Consider the following 25,864-nt stretch of genomic DNA (forward strand, 5'->3'; position numbering starts at 1 on the left):
TCCTGTGCTTGTGTGTTATTTATAAAGAAGTAAAACATTTAAGTACAAATTTACTCAACACAACGAGTAACGGTAAAAAGCCTAACAGACCACTGTTAGAGAAATCTTAACTTTTTATTCATCACACACTTAGAAAATGAAACACACTATACAAATGTCCACCTGCTGGTCGGCCACAGGGTGACCCCAGCCAACCGAAACACAAAAACCAATCCAAGCATCCGCTGGAGTCGCCGGTTCAAATCCCGCCGGGCCCTGGAGGGGGGGGGGGGGGGGGGGGGGGGTGAATGTTTATGCCAGTCGGGCTCTGACTGCCCTGCCGCTCCACCCTCCTCGCCCGGCTGCCGTTTGCCATTAAGAGGAACATAAATTATAGGAACTGCTGCAGACCGGGAGGAGGCGCTGATGGAGGAGGGAGGTGGTCGCAGGTGGGCGGTGGCATGCTCCGCCCCCCCCCCCCCCCCAACGACTGGCCATACATCAACTCCTCTCTTCTAGAGTTCTCATTCATATTTACACCATGAGACATACTGGGGAGGGGGAGGGGGGTGGGGCGGGGCTTAAAGTCTTTAGAGAACTGGTCTCGTTAAAATGCGGAGAGTTTATGTTCCCGGCCAATAGCTGTTTGTCCTTGGCTCGCCGGGAGGCGGGGTCAGACGCCATTGGTTGGTGGGTTGTCTGACAGGTGCCCGCAACTCCTGAGAAAGGGGGGGGGAGGGGGGGGGAGGGGGGCTGAGTGCTTCTCGTTGTTGTGGCAACGGCCCCGCTGGGCACCTCACACTTATGTTACGTCGACATTGAGAAAAAGAAAGAACTAATGAAAGGTAAATGAGGGCGCCGGGGGCAGGGCTAGGCCAGGTAGCTGTAGGTGTCTTTCTCCCCGTCCACGCGCTCCAGGTACTCCTTCTCGATCAGGATGTCGATGCACTTCTGGAGGAGGACACACACAGGTCGGCGTCAGCTCTGTCACTACGGTTGGATGATGGTTTATGGTTTCCCAGACATTGTTAGAATGACAAGATTGTCATTTTAAGACAATTTTATTGTAACAATCTCTGGGAACTCGGGACTCTGGGAGTTGTAGTACTGTACTGTGTTTATATACTGGATACAATTGTCATTCTAATGCCACTTATAATATTTAAGCAGTGTTTATACACTATGGTAGTTTATACCGTGATGCCGGGGACTCTGGGAGTTGTAGTTTATACCGTGATGCCGGGGACTCTGGGAGTTGTAGTTTATACCGTGATGCCGGGGACTCTGGGAGTTGTAGTTTATACCGTGATGCCGGGGACTCTGGGAGTTGTAGTTTATACCGTGATGCCGGGGACTCTGGGAGTTGTAGTTTATACCGTGATGCCGGGGACTCTGGGAGTTGTAGTTTATACCGTGATGCCGGGGACTCTGGGAGTTGTAGTTTATACCGTGATGCCGGGGACTCTGGGAGTTGTAGTTTATACCGTGATGTCAGGGACTCTGGGAGTTGCAGTTCTTACGTACCTTGATGACGGGGACTCTGGGAGTTGTAGTTCTTACGTACCTTGATGACGGGGACTCTGGGAGTTGCAGTTCTTACGTACCTTGATGACGGGGACTCTGGGAGTTGCAGTTCTTACGTACCTTGATGACGGGGACTCTGGGAGTTGCAGTTCTTACGTACCTTGATGACGGGGACTCTGGGAGTTGCAGTTCTTACGTACCTTGATGACGGGGACTCTGGGAGTTGCAGTTCTTACGTACCTTGATGACGGGGACTCTGGGAGTTGCAGTTCTTACGTACCTTGATGACGGGGACTCTGGGAGTTGCAGTTCTTACGTACCTTGATGACGGGGACTCGTGGCTTGAAGCGGGACGACAGCTGGTTCAGGACCTCCGCCAGGAGCTGCTGGTGCTTCAGGACCTTCCTCATCTTCATGATCCTCACGATAGCAGCCTACACACACACACACACACACACACACACACACACACACACACACACACACACACACACACACACACACACACACACACACACACACACACACACACACACACACACACACACACACACACACACACACACACAAATCAGGAGGTGAAGGAGGAGGCTGAGGAGGAGATGAAGTCGGCGGCGGCGGAGGAGGAACTGACCTGGATGAGGAGCTTGCGGTCCTCCTCGATGTTCTTGTGGGTGGTCTCCTGCTCCTGCTTCTGCTCCGTCTTCATGGGCACGTTGATGTTCACCCTCAGCTTCTTGCTGCTCACACACAGCAGCCTCGGGTTAGCGGACGACGGCTAAAGAACCACACGCTAGCTAACACGACCGGCTTTCAGGTTCATCCGTCCAATACATTCGTACAGTCAACCCGCTGGAAATACGATCGTCATCGTTGAGCTGTGTGAACGTATTGGACGGAATGTTCTAGTGTTATGTTGTCTGTGGGCCTTTAAGCGGAGGACCCAACTCACTTCTTGTATCCCAGGAAGAGCTTGATCAGAACCTCGGGCTTGAACTCCATGTCGTCCACGTTGGCCGCCTCGTCCTCCAGCACCTGAGGAGCACACACACACAGAGAGAGCCGGGGTTCAGATGCCTTGCTCATGGGTCCCGGCGTTGTGGCTGACAGTGCGAGGCGTAACCTACCAGTAGTTTGGACTTCAACAAGATCTGCAGGACCTGAAACAGAACATCCTGAAAGACACAGAGGAGCCCGATCAGAACAAATAAAACAAAGGAGATCCAAATTGAACCGCGGTACTTTAAAGGTCCCATGATAGGCCACCAGGTGTGGTGTGATAAGCCGTTTTGACATCACAGGTGGGCGTGTCCACCTAGATGTATGACAGATAGATGAGCAACGTTTGCGACAGTCCAGTAGGCTGGTAGACTGATCTATCCAGCACACGTCTAGGTGGACACGCCCACTTTCTGCCCCCTTATGATGGCACAAGGGGCAGATTTCCAAGGGACCTTTAAACAGTCAAACACAGACAGGCGGGGGTCGTACCGTTTTGATCTGGGTGCTGTCGGTGAGCTGCTGCACGGTGTAGATGTCCTCCGTGTTGAACTGCAGCAGGATGGCCATCTGGAAGGTGGACGCCTGGAGGGTGTATCTGCAGGAGGACAGGAGCGCCGTCACTGCCTGACCACTAGAGGGCACTGTCACTGCCTGACCACTAGAGGGCACTGCTACTGCCTGACCACTAGAGGGCACTGCTACTGCCTGACCACTAGAGGGCACTGCTACTGCCTGACCACTAGAGGGCACTGCTACTGCCTGACCACTAGAGGGCACTGCTACTGCCTGACCACTAGAGGGCACTGCTACTGCCTGACCACTAGAGGGCACTGCTACTGCCTGACCACTAGAGGGCACTGCTACTGCCTGACCACTAGAGGGCACTGCTACTGCCTGACCACTAGAGGGCACTGCTACTGCCTGACCACTAGAGGGCACTGTCACTGCCTGACCACTAGAGGGCACTGCTACTGCCTGACCACTAGAGGGCACTGTCACTGCCTGACCACTAGAGGGCACTGTCACTGCCTGACCACTAGAGGGCACTGCTACTGCCTGACCACTAGAGGGCACTGTCACTGCCTGACCACTAGAGGGCACTGTCACTGCCTGACCACTAGAGGGCACTGCTACTGCCCTGACCACTAGAGGGCACTGTCACTGCCCTGACCACTAGAGGGCACTGCTACTGCCTGACCACTAGAGGGCACTGCTACTGCCTGACCACTAGAGGGCACTGTCACTGCCCTGACCACTAGAGGGCACTGTCACTGCCCTGACCACTAGAGGGCACTGTCACTGCCTGACCACTAGAGGGCACTGGTAACCTGACCACTAGAGGGCACCACTAACCAGACCACTAGAGGGCATTAACAGTGCCCTCTAGCGGTCAGGGCACAGTTTCTGCCCTGACCACTAGAGGGGTCTGTCACTGCCTGACCAGTAGAGGGCAGTCATGTCGCTTGGATGTGGAGGTAGAGTACTGTAGTTGATGTACAAGGTGCTACCTGCTCTAGTAGTGTACTGTAGTTAGATAAGGAGGTGCTACCTGCTCTAGTAGTGTACTGTAGTTAGATAAGGAGGTGCTACCTGCTCTGGTAGTGTACTGTAGTTAGATAAGGAGGTGCTACCTAGAAGGAGGAGGAGGAGGTACCTGTTCTTGAAGCAGTTGGTGACCAGCTCTCCTTTGGACAGCTGGTAGAGCCACGTCAGCTTCCTGCCGCTGTGTCTGCTGGCGTAGAAGGCTGTGAAGCGCTGGTAGCTACGCTCCAGCTGGGGGGGGGAAGGGAGAGAGAGACAGAGAGAAAGGGAGAGACAGAGAGAGAGACAGAGACGGAGAGAGACAGAGACAGAGAGAGAGAGAGAGAGAGAGAGACAGACAGACAGACAGAGACAGAAAGAGACAGAGACAGACAGAGACAGACAGAGACGGAGAGGGAAATAGAGGGAGAGAAAGAGAGATGGATGACATAGAGGTGAAGAGAGGGTGATGAAGACGAATCTCAGAAATAACAATTTAATAATTCATATCAGCGGTTGATTCTGAACGTGGTGGCGGTACCACGTGAGTCTCTCTCTCACCTCGGAGGGGAGAGCGAAGGTGCAGGACTGTTGGAACGGCCAGGAGCCAGAGCTCAGCACCTGGATGCTGAAGTCCACTGAAACACAACAACAACAACAACAACAACAACATGTGTTCATTAAACTCAAGGAGCAGGGAATGGTTGTGTGGTGCTGTGTTGATGGAGGTGATGGTGCTCAAAGCAGTGTCTACTGTACTGACAGCGATATATTAAATATAAAAAGTAATGTGAAGCAGTGTGGGTGGTGGTGGTAGTGGGTGGTGGCGGTAGTGGGTGGTGACGGTAGTGGGTGGTGGTGGTAGTGGGTGGTGACGGTAGTGGGTGGTGGCGGTAGTGGGTGGTGGCGGTAGTGGGTGGTGGCGGTAGTGGGTGGTGACGGTAGTGGGTGGTGGCGGTAGTGGGTGGTGGCGGTAGTGGGTGGTGACGGTAGTGGGTGGTGGTGGTAGTGGGTGGTGACGGTAGTGGGTGGTGGTGGTAGTGGGTGGTGGTGGTAGTGGGTGGTGGTGGTAGTGGGTGGTGGTGGTAGTGGGTGGTGACGGTAGTGGGTGGTGACGGTAGTGGGTGGTGACGGTAGTGGGTGGTGGCGGTAGTGGGTGGTGGTGGTAGTGGTTGGTGGCGGTAGTGGGTGGTGACGGTAGTGGGTGGTGGTGGTAGTGGGTGGTGGTGGTAGTGGGTGGTGACGGTAGTGGGTGGTGACGGTAGTGGTTGGTGGCGGTAGTGGGTGGTGGCGGTAGTGGGTGGTGGCGGTAGTGGGTGGTGACGGTAGTGGGTGGTGACGGTAGTGGGTGGTGACGGTAGTGGGTGGTGGTGGTAGTGGGTGGTGGCGGTAGTGGGTGGTGGTGGTAGTGGGTAACGGTAGTGGGTGGTGACGGTAGTGGGTGGTGGTGGTAGTGGGTGGTGACGGTAGTGGGTGGTGGCGGTAGTGGGTGGTGGCGGTAGTGGGTGGTGGTGGTAGTGGGTGGTGGTGGTAGTGGGTGGTGGTGGTAGTGGGTGGTGGTGGTAGTGGGTGGTGACGGTAGTGGGTGGTGGTGGTAGTGGGTGGTGGCGGTAGTGGGTGGTGACGGTAGTGGGTGGTGGTGGTAGTGGGTGGTGGTGGTAGTGGGTAACGGTAGTGGGTGGTGACGGTAGTGGGTGGTGGTGGTAGTGGGTGGTGGTGGTAGTGGGTGGTGACGGTAGTGGGTGGTGGCGGTAGTGGGTGGTGACGGTAGTGGGTGGTGGCGGTAGTGGGTGGTGACGGTAGTGGGTGGTGGCGGTAGTGGGTGGTGGCGGTAGTGGGTGGTGACGGTAGTGGGTGGTGGTGGTAGTGGGTGGTGGCGGTAGTGGGTGGTGGTGGTAGTGGGTGGTGGTGGTAGTGGGTGGTGGTGGTAGTGGGTGGTGGCGGTAGTGGGTGGTGGTGGTAGTGGGTGGTGGCGGTAGTGGGTGGTGACGGTAGTGGGTGGTGGTGGTAGTGGGTGGTGGCGGTAGTGGGTGGTGGCGGTAGTGGGTGGTGACGGTAGTGGGTGGTGGTGGTAGTGGGTGGTGACGGTAGTGGGTGGTGGCGGTAGTGGGTGGTGACGGTAGTGGGTGGTGGCGGTAGTGGGTAACGGTAGTGGGTGGTGACGGTAGTGGGTGGTGGTGGTAGTGGGTGGTGGCGGTAGTGGGTGGTGGTGGTAGTGGGTGGTGACGGTAGTGGGTGGTGGTGGTAGTGGGTGGTGGTGGTAGTGGGTGGTGGTGGTAGTGGGTGGTGACGGTAGTGGGTGGTGACGGTAGTGGGTGGTGGTGGTAGTGGGTGGTGGCGGTAGTGGGTGGTGGTGGTAGTGGGTGGTGACGGTAGTGGGTGGTGGCGGTAGTGGGTGGTGGCGGTAGTGGGTGGTGGCGGTAGTGGGTGGTGGCGGTAGTGGGTGGTGACGGTAGTGGGTGGTGGTGGTAGTGGGTGGTGGCGGTAGTGGGTGGTGACGGTAGTGGGTGGTGGTGGTAGTGGGTGGTGACGGTAGTGGGTGGTGGTGGTAGTGGGTGGTGGCGGTAGTGGGTGGTGGCGGTAGTGGGTGGTGACGGTAGTGGGTAACGGTAGTGGGTGGTGGCGGTAGTGGGTGGTGACGGTAGTGGGTGGTGGCGGTAGTGGGTGGTGACGGTAGTGGGTGGTGGCGGTAGTGGGTGGTGGTGGTAGTGGGTGGTGGTGGTGGTAGTGGGTGGTGGCGGTAGTGGGTGGTGACGGTAGTGGGTGGTGGTGGTAGTGGGTGGTGGTGGTGGTAGTGGGTGGTGGTGGTAGTGGGTGGTGGCGGTAGTGGGTGGTGGCGGTAGTGGGTGGTGGTGGTAGTGGGTGGTGGTGGTAGTGGGTGGTGGTGGTAGTGGGTGGTGGTGGTAGTGGGTGGTGGTGGTAGTGGGTGGTGGCGGTAGTGGGTGGTGGCGGTAGTGGGTGGTGGCGGTAGTGGGTGGTGACGGTAGTGGGTGGTGGCGGTAGTGGGTGGTGGCGGTAGTGGGTGGTGGCGGTAGTGGGTGGTGACGGTAGTGGGTGGTGGCGGTAGTGGGTGGTGACGGTAGTGGGTGGTGGTGGTAGTGGGTGGTGGCGGTAGTGGGTGGTGGTGGTAGTGGGTGGTGGCGGTAGTGGGTGGTGGTGGTAGTGGGTGGTGGCGGTAGTGGGTGGTGGCGGTAGTGGGTGGTGGTGGTAGTGGGTGGTGACGGTAGTGGGTGGTGACGGTAGTGGGTGGTGGTGGTAGTGGGTGGTGACGGTAGTGGGTGGTGACGGTAGTGGGTGGTGGCGGTAGTGGGTGGTGGCGGTAGTGGGTGGTGACGGTAGTGGGTGGTGACGGTAGTGGGTGGTGGCGGTAGTGGGTGGTGGCGGTAGTGGGTGGTGGCGGTAGTGGGTGACGGTAGTGGGTGGTGGCGGTAGTGGGTGGTGACGGTAGTGGGTGGTGGCGGTAGTGGGTGGTGACGGTAGTGGGTGGTGGCGGTAGTGGGTGGTGGCGGTAGTGGGTGACGGTAGTGGGTGGTGACGGTAGTGGGTGGTGGTGGTAGTGGGTGGTGGTGGTAGTGGGTGGTGGCGGTAGTGGGTGGTGGTGGTAGTGGGTGGTGACGGTAGTGGGTGGTGACGGTAGTGGGTGGTGGTGGTAGTGGGTGGTGACGGTAGTGGGTGGTGGCGGTAGTGGGTGACGGTAGTGGGTGGTGGTGGTAGTGGGTGGTGGTGGTAGTGGGTGGTGGCGGTAGTGGGTGGTGGCGGTAGTGGGTGGTGGTGGTAGTGGGTGGTGACGGTAGTGGGTGGTGGCGGTAGTGGGTGGTGGTGGTAGTGGGTGGTGACGGTAGTGGGTGGTGACGGTAGTGGGTGGTGGCGGTAGTGGGTGGTAACGGTAGTGGGTGGTGGTGGTAGTGGGTGGTGGTGGTAGTGGGTGGTGACGGTAGTGGGTGGTGACGGTAGTGGGTGGTGACGGTAGTGGGTGGTGGTGGTAGTGGGTGGTGACGGTAGTGGGTGGTGACGGTAGTGGGTGGTGGCGGTAGTGGGTGGTGGCGGTAGTGGGTGGTGACGGTAGTGGGTGGTGGCGGTAGTGGGTGGTGGCGGTAGTGGGTGGTGGCGGTAGTGGGTGGTGGTGGTAGTGGGTGGTGGCGGTAGTGGGTGGTGACGGTAGTGGGTGGTGACGGTAGTGGGTGGTGGCGGTAGTGGGTGGTGGCGGTAGTGGGTGGTGGTGACGGTAGTGGGTGGTGGCGGTAGTGGGTGGTGGTGGTAGTGGGTGGTGGCGGTAGTGGGTGGTGGTGGTAGTGGGTGGTGGTGGTAGTGGGTGGTGGTGGTAGTGGGTGGTGGCGGTAGTGGGTGGTGGCGGTAGTGGGTGGTGGTGGTAGTGGGTGGTGGCGGTAGTGGGTGGTGACGGTAGTGGGTGGTGGCGGTAGTGGGTGGTGGCGGTAGTGGTGAAGGAGGAGAGGAGGAGAGGGCGGGGTCTGTGAATGTGCCAGCGGTGGGAGAGCGGGTGGAGGCGGTGCTGTGGGTGGTGCTTACGGTCCAGGGGTTCAGAGTTGCTCAGGTGCTTCTTGAACTGCTCGTTGAGGTCCTTGCTGACCCCGATGTCCTGGAACATCCGCTGCAGCTTGGACGTGTATTCGAAGCCGCAGGCTTGCTGCGGGGGAACGCAACAGGGGTCAGAGAACCACTTCTGACAGGATGAGGAGAACTACGGGTGGAGAACCGGCTGCGGAGACGATCCGGAATCGCAACCTTTCACACACGCAATACAGCCGGAGATGAGCCACAGCAGACTGCTCACACACTCTGGAGACTCTGAATAGCTAGGGTCAGCCAGGTAGGGTCAGCCAGGTAGGGTCAGCCAGGTAGGGTCAGCCAGGTAGGGTCAGCCAGGTAGGGTCAGCCAGGTAGGGTCAGCCAGGTAGGGTCAGCCAGGTAGGGTCAGCCAGGGGTGCCTACCCGTCCGTTTGTCCCTCTCCTGTGTGCCCTATTGGCTGGTTGTGCGTATGGGATTTTCGATTTGTGTGTGCGTGTCATTTCTTGGCTTTAGCGGGCATGTTGCTCATGTGTTCCTGGTGTCTGCAGACGTTGTTAGCCTGGTGGTGTATACTCTGTTAGCCTGGTGGTGTATACTCTGTTAGCCTGGTGGTGTATACTCTGTTAGCCTGGTGGTGTATAGTCCGTTAGCCTGGTGGTGTATAGTCCGTTAGCCTGGTGTTAGCCTGGTGGTGTATACTCTGTTAGCCTGGTGTTAGCCTGGTGGTGTATACTCTGTTAGCCTGGTGTTAGCCTGGTGGTGTATACTCTGTTAGCCTGGTGTTAGCCTGGTGGTGTATACTCTGTTAGCCTGGTGTTGTATACTCTGTTAGCCTGGTGGTGTATACTCTGTTAGCCTGGCGTTAGCCTGGTGGTGTATACTCTGTTAGCCTGGTGGTGTATACTCTGTTAGCCTGGTGGTGTATACTCTGTTAGCCTGGTGGTGTATACTCTGTTAGCCTGGTGGTGTATACTCTGTTAGCCTGGTGGTGTATACTCTGTTAGCCTGGTGGTGTATACTCTGTTAGCCTGGTGGTGTATACTCTGTTAGCCTGGTGGTGTATACTCTGTTAGCCTGGCGTTAGCCTGGTGGTGTATACTCTGTTAGCCTGGTGGTGTATACTCTGTTAGCCTGGTGGTGTATACTCTGTTAGCCTGGTGGTGTATACTCTGTTAGCCTGGTGGTGTATACTCTGTTAGCCTGGTGGTGTATACTCTGTTAGCCTGGTGGTGTATACTCTGTTAGCCTGGTGGTGTATACTCTGTTAGCCTGGTGGTGTATACTCTGTTAGCCTGGCGTTAGCCTGGTGGTGTATACTCTGTTAGCCTGGTGGTGTATACTCTGTTAGCCTGGTGGTGTATACTCTGTTAGCCTGGTGGTGTATACTCTGTTAGCCTGGTGGTGTATACTCTGTTAGCCTGGCGTTAGCCTGGTGGTGTATACTCTGTTAGCCTTGCAGTGCGTACCTTGAGCTTGGAGATCATGCTAGCCTCGGCGTCGTCACTGGCGCTGTTCTGGTGGACCAGCCGCTTGGCGAGCATCTTGGCGTAGAACTTCTGGAACACGTCCTTATCCTCGATGTACTTGAACACAACCATCTGGGAGAGGACACACACACACACACACTTTTTAATTGCCCATGGCCTCCTTCCTTTAACATTAGTATTGCCTCATTGACCTAGCCTGGAAATCCAGAGCCACATCTAGAACGCTGTAGGGTCTGGCAACGAGTAATGAAAATAGCTTGAGGGGCGGCCCCAAGCATGCATTTGAAAATATCACTGCACGCAATTGGATAACACTACGACCAATCAGAAGAATACAAGGGGTGGCGTATCCAGACCAGCGGAGCTAACCAATAGATAAGACTTGCCGGGCCGGGGAGTGAGTATATTGCTCGGGGAGTGAGTATATTGCTCGGGGAGTGAGTATATTGCTCGGGGAGTGAGTATATTGCTTGTTTCCAGAGTGACTCGCTGAGCAAATTCAAATTGTGCTGTCGCGAGAACTTCATTTTCAGGGTATCATGGTCCGTCGTGGACTTATTCGCCAGTGGAGTATTGTGAAGAGCCCCACTCACCACCTGGTTCAGGGTGTCCTCCAGCTCTGCTTCCTCAGGGTTCTTGGAGCTGGAGAACATGAGGAGAACCATCAGTTACATTCTCCTTCATCAACACCTTCATCACCCCCCCCCCATTATCATCATTATCATCACCCCCCATTATCAACCCATGACCTGTACCATGTCGAGAACACTGATAGTCACAATAGTGTAGTGGCTAGGACCAGACCTAGGGAGTAGGGCTCCAAGTAGGCTTCCCGGTCAGCATCCTAAACGGTCATGTATCTACGTATCTATCTAAGTCCTTGAGCAGTCGTTCACGATGAACTTGCCTCAAACATTCAAAACTCAATCGTTCCAAATAATGAGGAGGAATGATTGTAGAAGCTGTCTATAATCTCGGCACATTGAAAAACAAGACTACAGGCGTAGACAGACAGACCCACAAACATACAGACAGACACTCACCTCTTCTTCAGCAGAGAGTCGCAGTATCTGGCCAGCAGCTCTGGGGACTTGCTGGAGGACTGGGCCATCTTGGTGACCGCGTTGTTGTTGATGAAGCGACCGCAGGCCTGTGAGGGGGGGGAGGAAGAGACCGTGAGACACCGCCCCTCTCAGCCACACCGGCTTCACAATAAAAGCGCAGACTAGTGTGTGCGCACAACATAAATACATGGTTGCAGTATAACAGAGCACTCTGTTGTGTAACACACACACACACACACACACACACACACACACACACACACACACACACACACACACACACACACACACACACACACACACACACACACACACACACCTTGTCCAGCGCCGCCACGAAGCCGGCGTCGTTGTTGAAGGCGGACATGACCAGGGCGTTGTACTTCTTGTGGACGTCCAGGGTGGTCTGCACGTACACCTTGGGGTCCTGGGGACCGGGGAGAACCCGGTTAGATAGCGCTGTGGACGACCTCAAAACCACCCTTTAACAAAGCCTTGACAAACTGTTGGGCACCATTTGAATACGTGTCCATCCGTGCATGTCTTGTCTATTTCCGTGTGCAATGCCATGCTATAGGGTTATGGTGAGGTTAAAAAAAGAAGAACGAAAATATTTTTGTATTAACTTTGGCCCAAAAGATTCTAAAAAGGCAAAACAATCCACTTGTTACTCAACCAAACCAAATTATGTTTGTTTATGTGTCAATCAATCCAGTCCGCATTTAAAGGTCCCCTGACATGCCACCAGGTGAGAGTGTGATTAGCCGTTACAAGCCGTTTTGGAAAACTGCCCCTTATGACATCACAGGTGGGCGTGTCCACCTAGATGTGTGCTGGATAGATGTCATAAGATTTCTAAAAAACTGCTTGTAACGGCTAATCACACTCACACCTGGTGGCATGTCACGGGACCTTTAAAGGTGTGGGAGTGTCAACCTAGATGTATGATGGACAGATCATCCTATCCAGCATACATCAAGGACGACCCTCCCACTCGCGCTTTGATCAGCATGGCGGCCGGCCGGGGTCTGTGCGTACGTTCAGAGCGGCCTCGCCACACTTCTCGATGGCGGCCAGGCCCTGGTTGTGGATGTGGGTCTCCAGGAGCTTCTTCAGCTCCCCCAGGCCGTCGGTGATCCGGGACACCAGGTTGTACATCCGTCCCAAGTCTGTCCAGAGACAAGGACAAGACAATCATCAGCAGCCCATAACAGATACCTGATGAAAACCAATACGGTGGACTTGAAACCTCCATCATTACAACATACTACATCTTCGTCTGCTACATTGGCAGAGTAGCCTCTTCACCAATATGCCACACAATTAATGGACTGCATTTATACAATGCTTTTCTAACCAGTGGCCGCTCAAAGCGCTTTACAATACTGCCTCACGTTCACCCATTCATGCACACATTCACACACCGCCGGCGGAGTCAGCCACGCAGGGCGACAGCCCGGTCAGGGTGAGGCGTCTCGCTCAGGGACACCTCCACACTCAGCTAGGAGGAGCCGGGGATCGAACCAGCGACCTTCAGGTTACCAGCCGACCCGCACTGCCTCCTGAGCCACATGCCGCTCCCAGAGAACCGAGGACCGCCAGACAGAGAACCACCCGACAGAGAACCGTCCCGACAGAGAACCACCCCGACATAGAACCACGGACCGCCCGACAGAGAACCACCCCGACAGAGAACCGAGGACCGAGAGAACCGCGCCCTACCTTCGTTCTTGTCGGCGTCCAGCAGGTTCTGGAACTCTGTGTGGAAGATCTCCAGGTGCTTCTCGATGAGGACCTGCTCACACTTGCGGGCCAGCTCGTCCTGGGTGGACTCGTGGAGGTAGACCTGCACCCGGCGCTGCTCCTCCAGGAGGCGGGCCTCCGCCTGGACCACAGGGACAGGAAGTCAGGCACAGGAAACGCATGTTTGCAGTAGAGTTGTTCAGATACCGATACCAGTATCGGAAACGCCTCCGATATGGCCTAAAATGCAGTATCGGGTATCGGTGAGTACAGGATCCAAAACCATCACATGACTCATTTACCACACAGGCCAGAACATCACAAACACTGCAGTGTTACGCTGCGTTCGTTAACGGTCGCAGGTGGGACGTTGGAATGGGAAACACGTGATCTTCAATCTACGTGCGTTCGAGCTACAAAGTCGCAAAAACACGGATGCTCATGCTAAACTATTATTCTAATCATAGATTATAAATGTAAATGATCTAGTTCTGAACAATGTTGTAGACAGTAAGTGAACCGGCTTTACATGGCTGTCATGGTAAGAGAACCCTTCAATGAGAACAAGTGCTGTTAGTAGTTACAATCTAGACGTATCGGTTTACACTCAGCGGATACTGCAGTTCAGGGATGGTAATGGGGAACGTGCAGCCTGCGGGTGTCCTCTGTGTGTGGAGGGCCTACCTTCTTCATGTACTCTGTGACGGGGTTCTGCTGGAGGAACTCGGTGCTCTCCCGCGTGTAGAAGCGCTCCGTGTCCGTGAGGAACTGGCACTCAAAGTACTCCTTGTACACGGACAGCGTGGGGCCCTTAGCGAATACGTCCTCCTCGTTCAGACCCAGTTCCACTGGAGGAGGAGAAGACAGAGGAGGAGGAGGAGGAGGAGGAGACAGAGGGAGGCAAGGAGATAAAAATCATACATTAGTCCCATGATGTTTGTTTGAGGGCAGTGTCTTCAACGTTAAAGTCTAATGTCCTCATAGAGGCAATTTGTGATATGGGGACTGGATGAGGTTACGGTGAAAACTGGAATTATTTAGGGAGCAGACATACACAAATATTACACTGATTTAAAATAAATCAATATCATTTGTTTCATAAGTTAGTAAAAGTGGTTTCAGAAAATTGCTTCTTTGCCGTTGCCTTTCAAGACCCACGGCTTGAAATAAACAGGGTTCTGTTCCCTCTCCCACAGCAAAGACATTCCACTCAGCCCCTGCTCAAAGCAACACGTAAAAAGCCTCCAGTTTTCATGCTTTGTAGGCCTTTGTAGTTCCCCAACCATTGTCCCTAAGTCTTCTAAATCGCTCCTGGGTTCGGGTTACGCCCGCGTCGGGGAGTAGTGCCACTGCCATGAGAGAGCTTTAAGGGTGCAGCCCGGGGCAGGCGTAGCGGCGGTTAAGGGGTCATTACCGTAGGATTGGACCACGCCGCTGATGAGACGGGTGTTGATGGTCTCCCCGTTCCTTTCCCGCTCAATCAGCTTCAGCACCGCGTTCGTTACCTGGGAGACCAGACACTCGTTAGGCTTAACAAAACTTTACTGATATTCCACTTTTACTGTTTGTTGCCACCAAAAGCGAAGGCGCGGCACGATTGCATGCAAAGTCCAAGCAAAATCACGTGGTTCTAGTCACGTGAACGACGCAAATTTACGTGTTCACTCAAGGTTAAATATTTGAACTTTGACGCAAATTTCGCTTGACGCCGTAACACAAAAGTTTGCGTTTTGCACGACCACCATGCTCGATTAGCGCGAGTACAATATTAGTTTCACTTTTGGTGTGAACGCACCTTGATGCAGTTCATTTAATGATTTGCATATTTATAACCGTTATGATTTTAAATCTTAACAGCACCAAACCGTAGGGTGTGTTTTGTGTGTGTACGTTATCGGCCCTATTAACAGGATGAGAGGCTCTGTACCTGTTTGTTCAGAGGTCTGAACAGGCACTCCCTCCAGGTGACCAGCGCCAGCTACAACACAGGAGGAGGAGGAGGGGAGGAGAAGAAGAGAGATGGCAGGGAGACACAAAGCAGAGAGTGAATTACAAGGTTAATGCAAACAAGGATACAATTGAAGTTCTTCCAAAACATGTGGAGCTTCAGGATCTGTAGATGTAGATGAAGCTAGATTATAAAAGAGACATAGAAGTCTCCGACCAACTGAAGGAGCTAATAATAGCCGTGGCTAAATATAGTGATTACTCCGTCGATACCCCCCCTGCTGCACATTAACCCAAACTAGGCAGGCCCTCCGTCACAACACGACACACACACACACAAGTACAAAACCACAACAATAACACATCCCACACACACGACACACACCAATGACACACACACTTTCATTCTTTATTTGAATCCACCAATCACATTACAAACGGACAGGATTCCAATATTTTCAGAGATGAGATACTGCTTTGTTCAAGGGTACAAAAAACACCTCCTGCGCCACACTGCAAGGCTGCCTCTCACTGCTGAGATGGAGCACAACTTAGCTAGTTGTTGTGCCAAACATCAACACCACTAGCTTGCATTGAAAGCCTAGGTCCCTTAGTCTCTCCAGAATGGGCTGGTACCTCATGTTTTAATCGCCATTTCCATGTAGAGATCATACACACAGCCTATTTCACTCACACACACACACACACAAGTAGAAACCCACAACAATAACAAACAGACACACACACACACACACACACACACACACACACACACACACACACACACACACACACACACACACACACACACACACACACACACACACACACACACACACACCCCCCGAGGGGCATGCCTGGGGCCGTTCTGGGGGCCCCGGCGCCGGCTCCTCCTTACCGAGTAGATCTCGTAGATGCCCTTGCGGCCCTCGTCACACTCCCGCCGGACCCAGTGTCTGTTGAGGTAGGCGCAGATGCCGTTCAGCACCTTGCTGGAGAAGCGGTAGTCCTCCCACTGCTGCGTGTAGAACTTCAGCACACACTCGTCCATCAGGTCCTCCCCATCCTGGAGGGGGGAGGCAGGGAGGAGGGAGGCAGGGAGGGGGAGACAGGGAGGGGGAGGCAGGGAGGGGGAGACAGGGAGGAGGGAGGCAGGGAGGGGGAGACAGGGAGGAGGGAGGCAGGAGAAGGAGGCAGGGAGGGGGAGGCAGGGAGGGAGAGACAGGGAGGAGGGAGGCAGGGAGGGGGAGACAGGGAGGAGGGAGGCAGGAGAAGGAGGCAGGGAGGGGGAGGCAGGGAGGGAGAGACAGGGAGGAGGGAGGCAGGGAGGGAGAGACAGGGAGGAGGGAGGCAGGGAGGGGGAGGCAGAGAGGAGGGAGGCAGGAGAAGGAGGCAGGGAGGGGGAGGCAGAGAGGGAGAGACAGGGAGGAGGGAGGCGGGGAGGGGGAGACGTAGGGAGGGTGGAGACGTAAGGGAGGGGGAGACGTAGGGAGGGGGAGACATGGGGGAGGAGGACCAGGGATGTAGGGGGGTAGGAAGTTGAGGCCAAGTTGAGGAAGTTGAATAATTTTTTTTTAATTTAAATGAATAAATATGACATATGACATATATAATATTAAATTAAATATCTATAGTAATTATTATATATAATCTATGCAATATTTATATATTAATTTAAATTAAATAAATTTCCCAAAAAGTTTTAAAAAATTCGCAAAAATCCCTGTTGGTTTGACATTCATGTTTGGCTATTCTTTAAACATCCCTGACACGTGGAAAATGCAAAACGTCCAGAGGACAGGGAGAGGCTGTGTCCTGTAGCGGTAGAGCTGCAGGCTAACGTGCTCACCTTGAGCAGGCTGGTCAGGTAGTTCTTGAGGAACTCCTTGAGCCTCTTGTAGAGCTCCAGGCCCACGAACTGGGCTCCCCCGGGGGTGGTGGTCTTTTTGGAGGGCTTGGTGGGAGGGGCAGCCCCCCGGCCCTGGTTGGATTGGTGCACGCTGGTACAGTAGTTATAGACGTGTCTGAGGAGGCTGGGGTTAAGGCAGCAACGGGTGGCGTCGAACACATCAGAGCTAGCGTAGCATTGAACCACACATCAGAGCTAGCGTAGCATCGAACACATCAGAGCTAGCGTAGCATCGAACCACACATCAGAGCTAGCGTAGCATCGAACCACACATCAGAGCTAGCGTAGCATCGAACCACACATCAGAGCTAGCGTGGCATCGAACACATCAGAGCTAGCGTAGCATCGAACCACACATCAGAGCTAGCGTAGCATCGAACCACACATCAGAGCTAGCGTAGCATTGAACCACACATCAGAGCTAGCGTAGCATCGAACCACACATCAGAGCTAGCGTAGCATCGAACCACACATCAGAGCTAGCGTAGCATTGAACCACACATCAGAGCTAGCGTAGCATCGAACCACACATCAGAGCTAGCGTAGCATTTGAACCACACATCAGAGCTAGCGTAGCATTGAACCACACATCAGAGCTAGCGTAGCATCGAACCACACATCAGAGCTAGCGTAGCATTGAACCACACATCAGAGCTAGCGTAGCATCGAACCACACATCAGAGCTAGCGTAGCATCGAACCACACATCAGAGCTAGCGTAGCATTGAACCACACATCAGAGCTAGCGTAGCATTGAACCACACATCAGAGCTAGCGTAGCATTGAACCACACATCAGAGCTAGCGTAGCATCGAACCACACATCAGAGCTAGCGTAGCATCGAACCACACATCAGAGCTAGCGTAGCATCGAACCACACATCAGAGCTAGCGTAGCATCGAACCACACATCAGAGCTAGCGTAGCATTGAACCACACATCAGAGCTAGCGTAGCATTGAACCACACATCAGAGCTAGCGTAGCATTGAACCACACATCAGAGCTAGCGTAGCATTGAACCACACATCAGAGCTAGCGTAGCATTGAACCACACATCAGAGCTAGCGTAGCATTGCAAAGCTACCATAGCATAACTAGCCACATATAATCTTGCAGATGCTAATGGTGGGCTTTGTAAACATCAACCAAAACAAATCTCGAGTCCTGCAACATCATTATAGTCTGAATTTGTCTTTTAGTCAAATGTACGGTTTAGCTTTTCAGCTAAAGCTGTACTCCACTATTATATCTTAACATGCGATAGGGGTGGCTTGATAGAAGCAGCAAATAACAGAATCTGCATTAGATAAGACATGTTTCACAGCGGAAACTGATGGAATACAGAACACAGAATACTGGAATAGAGAACCACATGGTCCCTCATGACTCAATGGGAACAGCTACCTAGGCACTTCTAGGCAGCACTTCCACCTAGATGTGTGCTAGATCGATCGGTCTACCAGCCTACCCGGTGGACTGTAGCAAAACGTTGCTCGTCTATCCAGCACACATCTAGGTGGACACGCCCACCTGTGATGTCACAACAGACAGATTTTCCAAACGGCTTGTAACGGCTAATCACGCTCACACCTGGTGGCGTGTCACGGGACCTTTAAAACTAAAAAATATATAAAACTATTAAAACATTTTCGGGTGTAACGTCTAGGGTGATTTAAAACCCAGGTGACCCATCGCAAACAATCTGCTGCCCATGCCCCGCCCCTTCCCATCTGTTGCCAGGGATACGTGTAGAGTTCCATGTAGCGCGCCTTGGCCATGCTCTGCCTGGTGTACACCTGCTGGATGCCTGAGCGCAGGTCGTCCCAGATCTGGTCCAGTCCGATCTGCTTCAGCCCGTGGGGGTTCTGGGTCCGGCCGGACGACATCTTCGCACGCCCCTCGCTCCCTTCCTTTCCGTCAAAAAGAGAAAGTCGGAGGACGCCTGCACCTTCCGCCTCCCGTGAGCTTCCCGCTTCCCGGTCTACCGACTCCTCTCCCGGCGGGGAGAGCTTGGTTCCCGGCGCGGAGACCCGTTGTTGTGCGTCGGTCCCGGAGCAGCGGCGGCGGAGGGTCCTGGTGGCGCGGTCGGTCCGTCGACTGCTGTTCCACTCCTTGCTCCCGGGTGGCGCTGTCTGCCACTCCTAACAGACACGGCTTGCCTCACAAAGTGACCTGGGGGAGAGAAGAAAAGGAAAACGGGTTAGCGTTGGGTATCGCCCGCAAATGATCTACTGCCCCGACCGGAGGATGTGTGAGGCTTGTGAATGTGTCACTGCGTGTCAATGAACCGCCGTTTCCTTCAGTCGTCCGACCTTTGTCCCCCACCACGGCAGAAACTGACGATTTTGTTGGATTCCGACAGAAAGAGCCTCAGAGCCGTATCTAAAAAAAACTATAAATCAATATCACAAATATCTAAATAAAGGGAGGTGGAGGTGTGGAATGTGCAGACCAAACAAATAGGGTGTCTTAGTGGTTTTAAAGGGGCCTTGGGTAACAATGGTGAGTGTCTGTCTGTCTGAGGGGAGCGTCCAGCTGCCCTTTAATGGTCAGTATTTGGGAGCAGCAGGAAGCCCTGTTCGTTGTCTGTATGTTTGATTGAGGACGACTCAAAGAAGAAAAACACAGACACCATGACCAAGAAAATGTACTTTTGTTTTTCACCATGTTGATCCGTTATGAGTCATGTTATTCCCCTATTCTGCAAAAGGAGACCTCTACAAAATCTGTTTATTATCTGTTTATATTTTCACCCGAAACTTCCTCTACAGCTAAAAACCAAAACGGTTTCGATGACCACCAGCTCATTCTCGTCCAAATAGGTCACATTCAGGACGAGGGGGTGACATCATCAGGACCTATGACGTCTTCTAGCAGGGCGGCCATCTTAACCTCCTCTCCTAGGACACAACCATAGCGTAAAGTCATCTAAAAGCATCCTTACTAGTGAAAATAGGACACGGCTCACCTCGCCTGGGCCTAAGGGGTGAAAGAATAGAGGAAGTATCCCAACAAGAAGGGGGGGGGGGGGGGCTGGGGGAGCACAATGACCCGCTTGCAGACCAGGACATGGAGCGAACTCGGAGCTGTAATGTCCCCCCTGCAATATTTTTTTTCGTAGGATAATTCTGGGATTCTCGCCGCTGTTAGGGTGAGGGTTAGGGTTTGGGTAAGGGTTAACTCTAACCCTAACCATAACCCTAACCCTAAAACAGCTAGCTAACTAATCGAGACACGATCTAAAAGGAGAGCCTTCTAACCAATCAGAGGCGAGAATCCCAGACTTATCCTCCGGAAGAAAATGTCACGTCCCCCCCCCCCCCGCCCCCCCCCCACACTGAGGCCACAAGCAGGACGTGAAGAAGAGGAGAACCATGGGCAAGAAGTAGGAAAAAAGAGAGAGCTAAATAAAAATGCAGGGCAAAGTGTGTGAGTACCGCGCATGTGTCATTTTGTTCTGTGTTTATGTCTATGCGTTTCTATGTGTGTGTGAGTGCGTGTGATTGTGTTTAGGTGCGAGTGGGTTTACGTGCGAGTGTGCGTTTACGTCCGTGTGCTGTCTTTGAGACCATGTGTTGTGAGGATCATTGTTATTGAGGGGCAGGCGGCTATATTTAGCCCCCAGCGAGTGACAGCGTAGTGAGGGCTGCCCCCTCTCTGGCCTGTCACCAGTAAGGCCCAGGGACAGGACGGGCCAGAGAGAGCGTGTCTGGAGACAGGGAAAGGAAGGCCGAGAGAGTCGGACACACAGTGGGAGAGAGACGGAGACAGGATGTGAAGTGGCCGGATTTGTTAACTTCCTGCCTCTGCATCCACATCACATAATGGAAATGTCAGGCATGTGCAGTAGTGAAGAAGACGTATGAGGTGTGTTCAGTTCTGCCCGAAATACACACACACACTTTGAAATTGTCAGGCATATCCCTTTGCTGCCTCATCACACAAAAAAGATAAATGTAATTGTAACTCAAGTTATTTAAAGCAACTAGTTGACTAACAATAAAAAATTCATTCAAAACATTTGTATGTAAAACCGTACCATGAAACCATGCTCCACATCTCTAGGGAAATGATATCCGTAAGAAAGAAACAATTGTCCATTCAGTTCTATTGCACTACTATCCTGCGTTCTAAAGACCTAATTAGTGGGGCTACGTCTCCTTTGTCTGTTTCCAGGCCAACAGATCCAGTCTATTCTACACAAACCCAACGGGATGAGGATCCATTGCCCCCACCTCCACCCCAGGTGGGCGGGACTCAAGTGTGGTCTCACAAAAACACAGCCCTACCTGAGTCCTCCCTCAGTTGCCATGGTAACTGGGATCTCTCCCTCTCTCTCCCTCTCCCTCTCTCTCTCTCTCCCTCTCTCTCTCCAAGGGTCACAACCCTCTCTCCCTGGTCACAAAGAAGACATGACAACCCGGGGCTGGTGTCCCTGCTGTGTTTAAGTGTCACATGTCCCAGGCTCAGCTGTTAGGCAGCAGGCCGGCCTGCGGGGGGGTCAACAGCGGCTCATAAAGCCCGTGTGGAAAACCACATGTTGACATTAGCCTACAAATTAAATATAGATTTTTTTGATCAATTTGTGACTTAGGGCGTGTTCACACCTGCCTCGTTTGGTTTGAACCAAGCCTTTGGGGCTGGTGTGAACACAAACCATCGAACTCTGGTGCGGACCCAACAGTCGGACCGAGAGCCAGCCGGAGAGGTGGTCTCAGTTTGCTCCCAAATAAACCCTGGTGCGGTTCGCTTGAGAATTTTCTGACTAATTTTCACCCGACGGTCCGACAAAAGCATGTAAAAAGTATGCTGGAAAACACACATAAAAATGCTGATGCATTTAACAAATTCAGCACCAGGATGAGGGAGAAAGGAGTTTGACCGGTCCACAGATCACTGTATATCACAACTAATTTTTTCCTACTGTATGGGGATGGTGTCTTTTGCCACGTTTCATGTCACCGCACGGGAGCACTTTCTCGTCACGAAGAATGACTTGACAGTGCCACGGATCCCTGCTTTACAGCAGGCTCTCTGTGGCTTGAGCTGGCCTCTGCAGCTCTTGGTGAGACACTCACCTGGATGACTGCCGCAGGTGCATGAATAAGTTGCCTGTGTTCCCAATCAACGTTGTGTGATGTCTTATATGATTGTCAACATATTAAACTAGGCATTTAGCAGATGCTTATATCCAAAGCAACTAACAATAAGTACATTTGTCAGAGGAAAGATATATATCGCTGTCGGTACAGTAAGGATGTTCATGGAACCAAATGCCAAGCACTATCTATTGCTAGGTTAACCCATTCCCCGTATACAACAAAGATAGCTAGGATAAGACGCTACACAATGCCAAGTACTATTTAAGTGTAATTTTATCACAACACTACGGTAAAGTTCCACTCTACCTACAATGCAGGTGATGGTCTTTTTGGGTACGCAGAAGTGCCAGTATGTAGTTAGTGTACTATTCAACATCACGACTAAGGGACAACAGGGGCGAGGTGTGTGTGGATGTCTGTTATGGAAAGACCAAAAAACAAACACACGTGATTCTGAACACGCGACAACGTGTTCTGGCAACCTGTAGTTAACATGTTAAAATAGTTTTGACGTTCCATAGTCTGGGCAGCGGTTGATGCGTCGTATCTTATAGTATAAGCCACGGTGCGTCTGGTGTGTGGCTGCGTTGAGCTGGTTCCGGACAGACGCTGATTTTGATGACAGCATGCAGACGAGAATAAGGTTTCTGCGTAGAACACCACGGTGTGTAGCTGTAGTACTTTCACTTAGGGGTTCCACCTACACCTACAACAACAACTCTATGCTACAAACCAGTTTGATGGCTTGTCTTGACTGTGGTAATGTCCTTTAAAAAAGGCCGAACCATAGGAAGTACGCCGATATAAAGCAGAGCCAAGGGACACAATAGCACTCTGCATACGCTGCCAGTGTTCATTTGGCTAGTGACGGAGCTGCCCCACCAAACACAATGAGGAAATGCATTGTAAACAGTGTTGAACTCTGACCCCTGGCTTATCCACCGTGAAAGAGTTCATCATGAGATAATTGGACCAATTTAAAAAGCGTCAGATGAGGTAACAGGGGTTATCTTTGGCCATCTCATCAAACAACTCCAAAGTCTGTTTGTTGTGCTTGGGTTCAAGATACACATTTTAATGTCTTGCATATACATAGTGCCCATCCCATACAGACACGCAGTACGCTGTTTCCCCGCCGATGTATTCCTCCATGCATTACCTCACTGCTTATCAAATAACAGTTCTCAGCGGTATGAGATGCACTCGGGGGGGCGTTTCAGAAGGGAACCTTTGACGTTGTCAGCGACCATAAGGCATCAGGTAACCGGGGAGGGGATGAGAAAGATAGAATGCAGTGTTGCAGCAACAACAATGGGAGTTCCGCTGTCACCAGGACGACAATGTGGTGACCCAGTTATTCTGCTTCCTGTGTGATTCTTAGTCCTGCTGTTTGGACCAGGACTTCCACCCGTCTCCCTGGTTGTATTTCGATCACTTTGACGTCAGCTCTTGCCCTTCTACAAGACGGCACTGCCTCTATCTGTGTCTCGCGTACTGGAAGTTGTCTGAATCAAGGGTCAAGTAGGCCCTGTACGCTATGGGAGCAAGACAGGAAGTGATGTCGCTCGGAGTGGGGAAGGCATTGTGGGAAAACCCAGACTCAGCCAGGTGAATCCTATTACACCAATCACTGCGCGCCTTGGCCAGACAGACCAACCCAGTAGCCTACATTCAGAAAACACACAGCAGGACCATGTTTATATAAAACAACTAGAGTCTATGGGAATTCCATGTACGATGGAATACAAAATGTTTCTGACCTCAAATTGTGATTCGTATTAGACAATGTCCTCATTTCATCTTGTTATTTGTCTATTATGTCCCTGGAGGCCAGTCTGAACTATAATACAGACTGGCTTCATCATAAAGGATGCACTTAATTTATAACATAGCAGTTACCTTAGACAAACTCATCAGCCCTTTGACTAATGCTATGGCTATGTGTGTGCGTGTGTGTGTCCTGAGGTGATCACGTGAGGTGTCCAACAGCATTACATTAGTGTAAGCAGCTTGTGATTTCTTCTGCTCAGCATTCCTGCAATCTAAGCATTGACTCCAGACCAGTACCACTCATCCCAGCCACCACCGTCCTACACATTAAGCAGCATCACGCCTGACAGCGAGGTGATCCGGGAGGAGGGTGAGGGTACTCCCCGAGTGCGTGGGTTGATAATTGATCACTGATTGATTACCTACTCGCATAGCAAATAAAATAAAAAATAATCTCAATGATTTGACACAATGATTGGATCACGTACGACGTCAATTAGAGTTCAACGAGGTCCAATAAATCAGAAGCAGTTAGCCACTGGTTGTGGGGTTAAGCCTATCATGTTGACAAACACAGACCCACTGAGTTTACCACCTGTCAACATGAGGTCTGAGCTTGGCGACTCAACACAGCATGTTTTTGTAGGCAATGGGGGGGGTTGCAACATGGGCCAGATCACATATTAGCCATACTCCCAGTGTGAAAACAAGCCCTAAATATATTCACAGCTTGCTTCACAGTAACACGAAATAACATATCTGGAGAGCGTGTAAGCAATATGTTAAAAGGAAAATGTATGCATATTTCCCCAGTCAATATAGGTCCTACCGTATGGGACCAACATAAAGCATGCATTGATTCCCTCGTACACGACAGGACACGGATTCAAAGGGGATTTCTTAAAAAATGTTTGCTCCAACTCTATCTACCAGTATTTACAATTAACACCATGTAAACCGGTCATGTGATGTTCAGTTTTTTGAGGGACACGATGCATTTTGATATATTACGTTGAAAACAAAAGTACCAAGCAGTGAATTAGTATAAATACCATTACGGAAGTGTTCATGTGGAGCCACATACGGCTAGGTAATACTTATTTGAATAATCTTTGTTAAGCATGAGTACTGTAAAAAAAATAATAATAATAAATAAATAAATAAATACTAGTATGCCTGAGATGTCATGGATCCAAAAGGATCTAACAGACAATATTGTAATTGACTACATGTCCCAGGACACTTTAAACCCAGGTACGCATCGCCTCTAACGGCACCAATGGTTGAATAGCCGTGACCCACACTGCTTATGCAATATGATATTCAGCTCAGCTTGGTGATGCGAGGTGTTACTGCGATACACAAATCTGATACACAACCGTTTGGATACAATAACTCCAACGTGGACCACATGTTCCCCAAAAGGGTTGACTGACACAGCGACCTGTCTGTCTGTAGTCAGGAGGACCACTGCTCACACTAGCTGTGTTGGATTCACCAGGTTATCAGTGCTGGATTCGCCAGGTTAGCAGTGCTGGATTCACCAGGTTAGCAGTGTTTGATTCACCAGGTTATCAGTGTTGTGTTAACCAGGTTCGCAGTGTTGGATTCACCAGGTTAGCAGTGTTGGATTCACCAGGTTAGCAGTGTCTGATTCACCAGGTTATCAGTGTTGGGTTAACCAGGTTAGCAGTGTTTGATTCACCAGGTTATCAGTGTTGGGTTAACCGGTTAGCAGTGTCGGGTTAACCAGGTTATCAGTGTCGGATTCACCAGGTTAGCCGCACTACTGTGAGGTTAGCTCCGGGCGCTAGCAGCATAGCCATCCAGCACTTCCACTTGAATCCTTCGCCGTGGCTGTCTCTAAATACTCGGAACCAACGATCCCACCTCCCCGTGCCCAAGACCTCCGTGTGATACAGGGCAGGGGGCGATGGTTCTGGCGGTGGACCCGGTGGTGGACCTGGTGGAAGCCCTACACTGGTGCAAAATGGCACCTGGCTAACGTTACTACTCAATAATGAGTCAGGAAAACATTCGGCTAACGCGTTTAGCCCAGCTAGCCGTTAGCTTCAACCTTTATGTAAAATAATAATAATAATTAATAAACGCCACTGGCGAGTGTTCTCCGCATTTTTTTCTGTTGAATGTCCTTACCATGATTCGGGGTTTGGATGGTCCCGGTTTCCGTGTGTAGATATACAAAGAGTATTCCGAACAGCGGGGCTGGCCGCCGTCTCCGTGCGCGCGCTTGTTGTCTTGTTCTAAACTGCGACTGCTCTGCGAAGC

General features: G+C 52.3%; 1 protein-coding gene across 2 annotated transcripts; it reads right to left on the reverse strand.

Moving 5' to 3' along the window:
* Positions 1 to 101: 101 nt before the first annotated feature.
* On the reverse strand, positions 102 to 25,864 carry LOC311355860 (cullin-1). Of its 2 annotated transcripts, none has more exons than XR_014637541.1 (22): positions 25,733 to 25,864; positions 18,450 to 18,875; positions 16,645 to 16,819; positions 15,694 to 15,861; positions 14,776 to 14,826; positions 14,263 to 14,353; positions 13,533 to 13,696; positions 12,828 to 12,990; positions 12,144 to 12,274; positions 11,425 to 11,532; positions 11,085 to 11,191; positions 10,635 to 10,683; positions 10,021 to 10,152; positions 8,554 to 8,671; positions 4,588 to 4,664; positions 4,160 to 4,278; positions 2,995 to 3,100; positions 2,631 to 2,678; positions 2,456 to 2,538; positions 2,138 to 2,243; positions 1,504 to 1,937; positions 102 to 930 (listed from the first exon to the last, which is right to left on the reverse strand). XR_014637541.1 is itself a non-coding variant. In XM_084475676.1 (22 exons), the coding sequence occupies exons 2-22, from the start codon at positions 18,587 to 18,589 to the stop codon at positions 850 to 852; spliced, it is 2,331 nt and encodes a 776-aa protein (XP_084331802.1). In that variant the 5' UTR covers positions 18,590 to 18,875; positions 25,733 to 25,864; the 3' UTR covers positions 102 to 849. The 2 variants fall into 2 exon arrangements, 1 of the variants encoding a protein (XP_084331802.1); XM_084475676.1 differs by having other exon boundaries at positions 1,824 to 1,937.

Source organism: Micromesistius poutassou (assembly GCF_964030765.1).
Source record: "Micromesistius poutassou genome assembly, chromosome: 11".
In the NCBI taxonomy this organism is placed as follows: domain Eukaryota; kingdom Metazoa; phylum Chordata; class Actinopteri; order Gadiformes; family Gadidae; genus Micromesistius; species Micromesistius poutassou.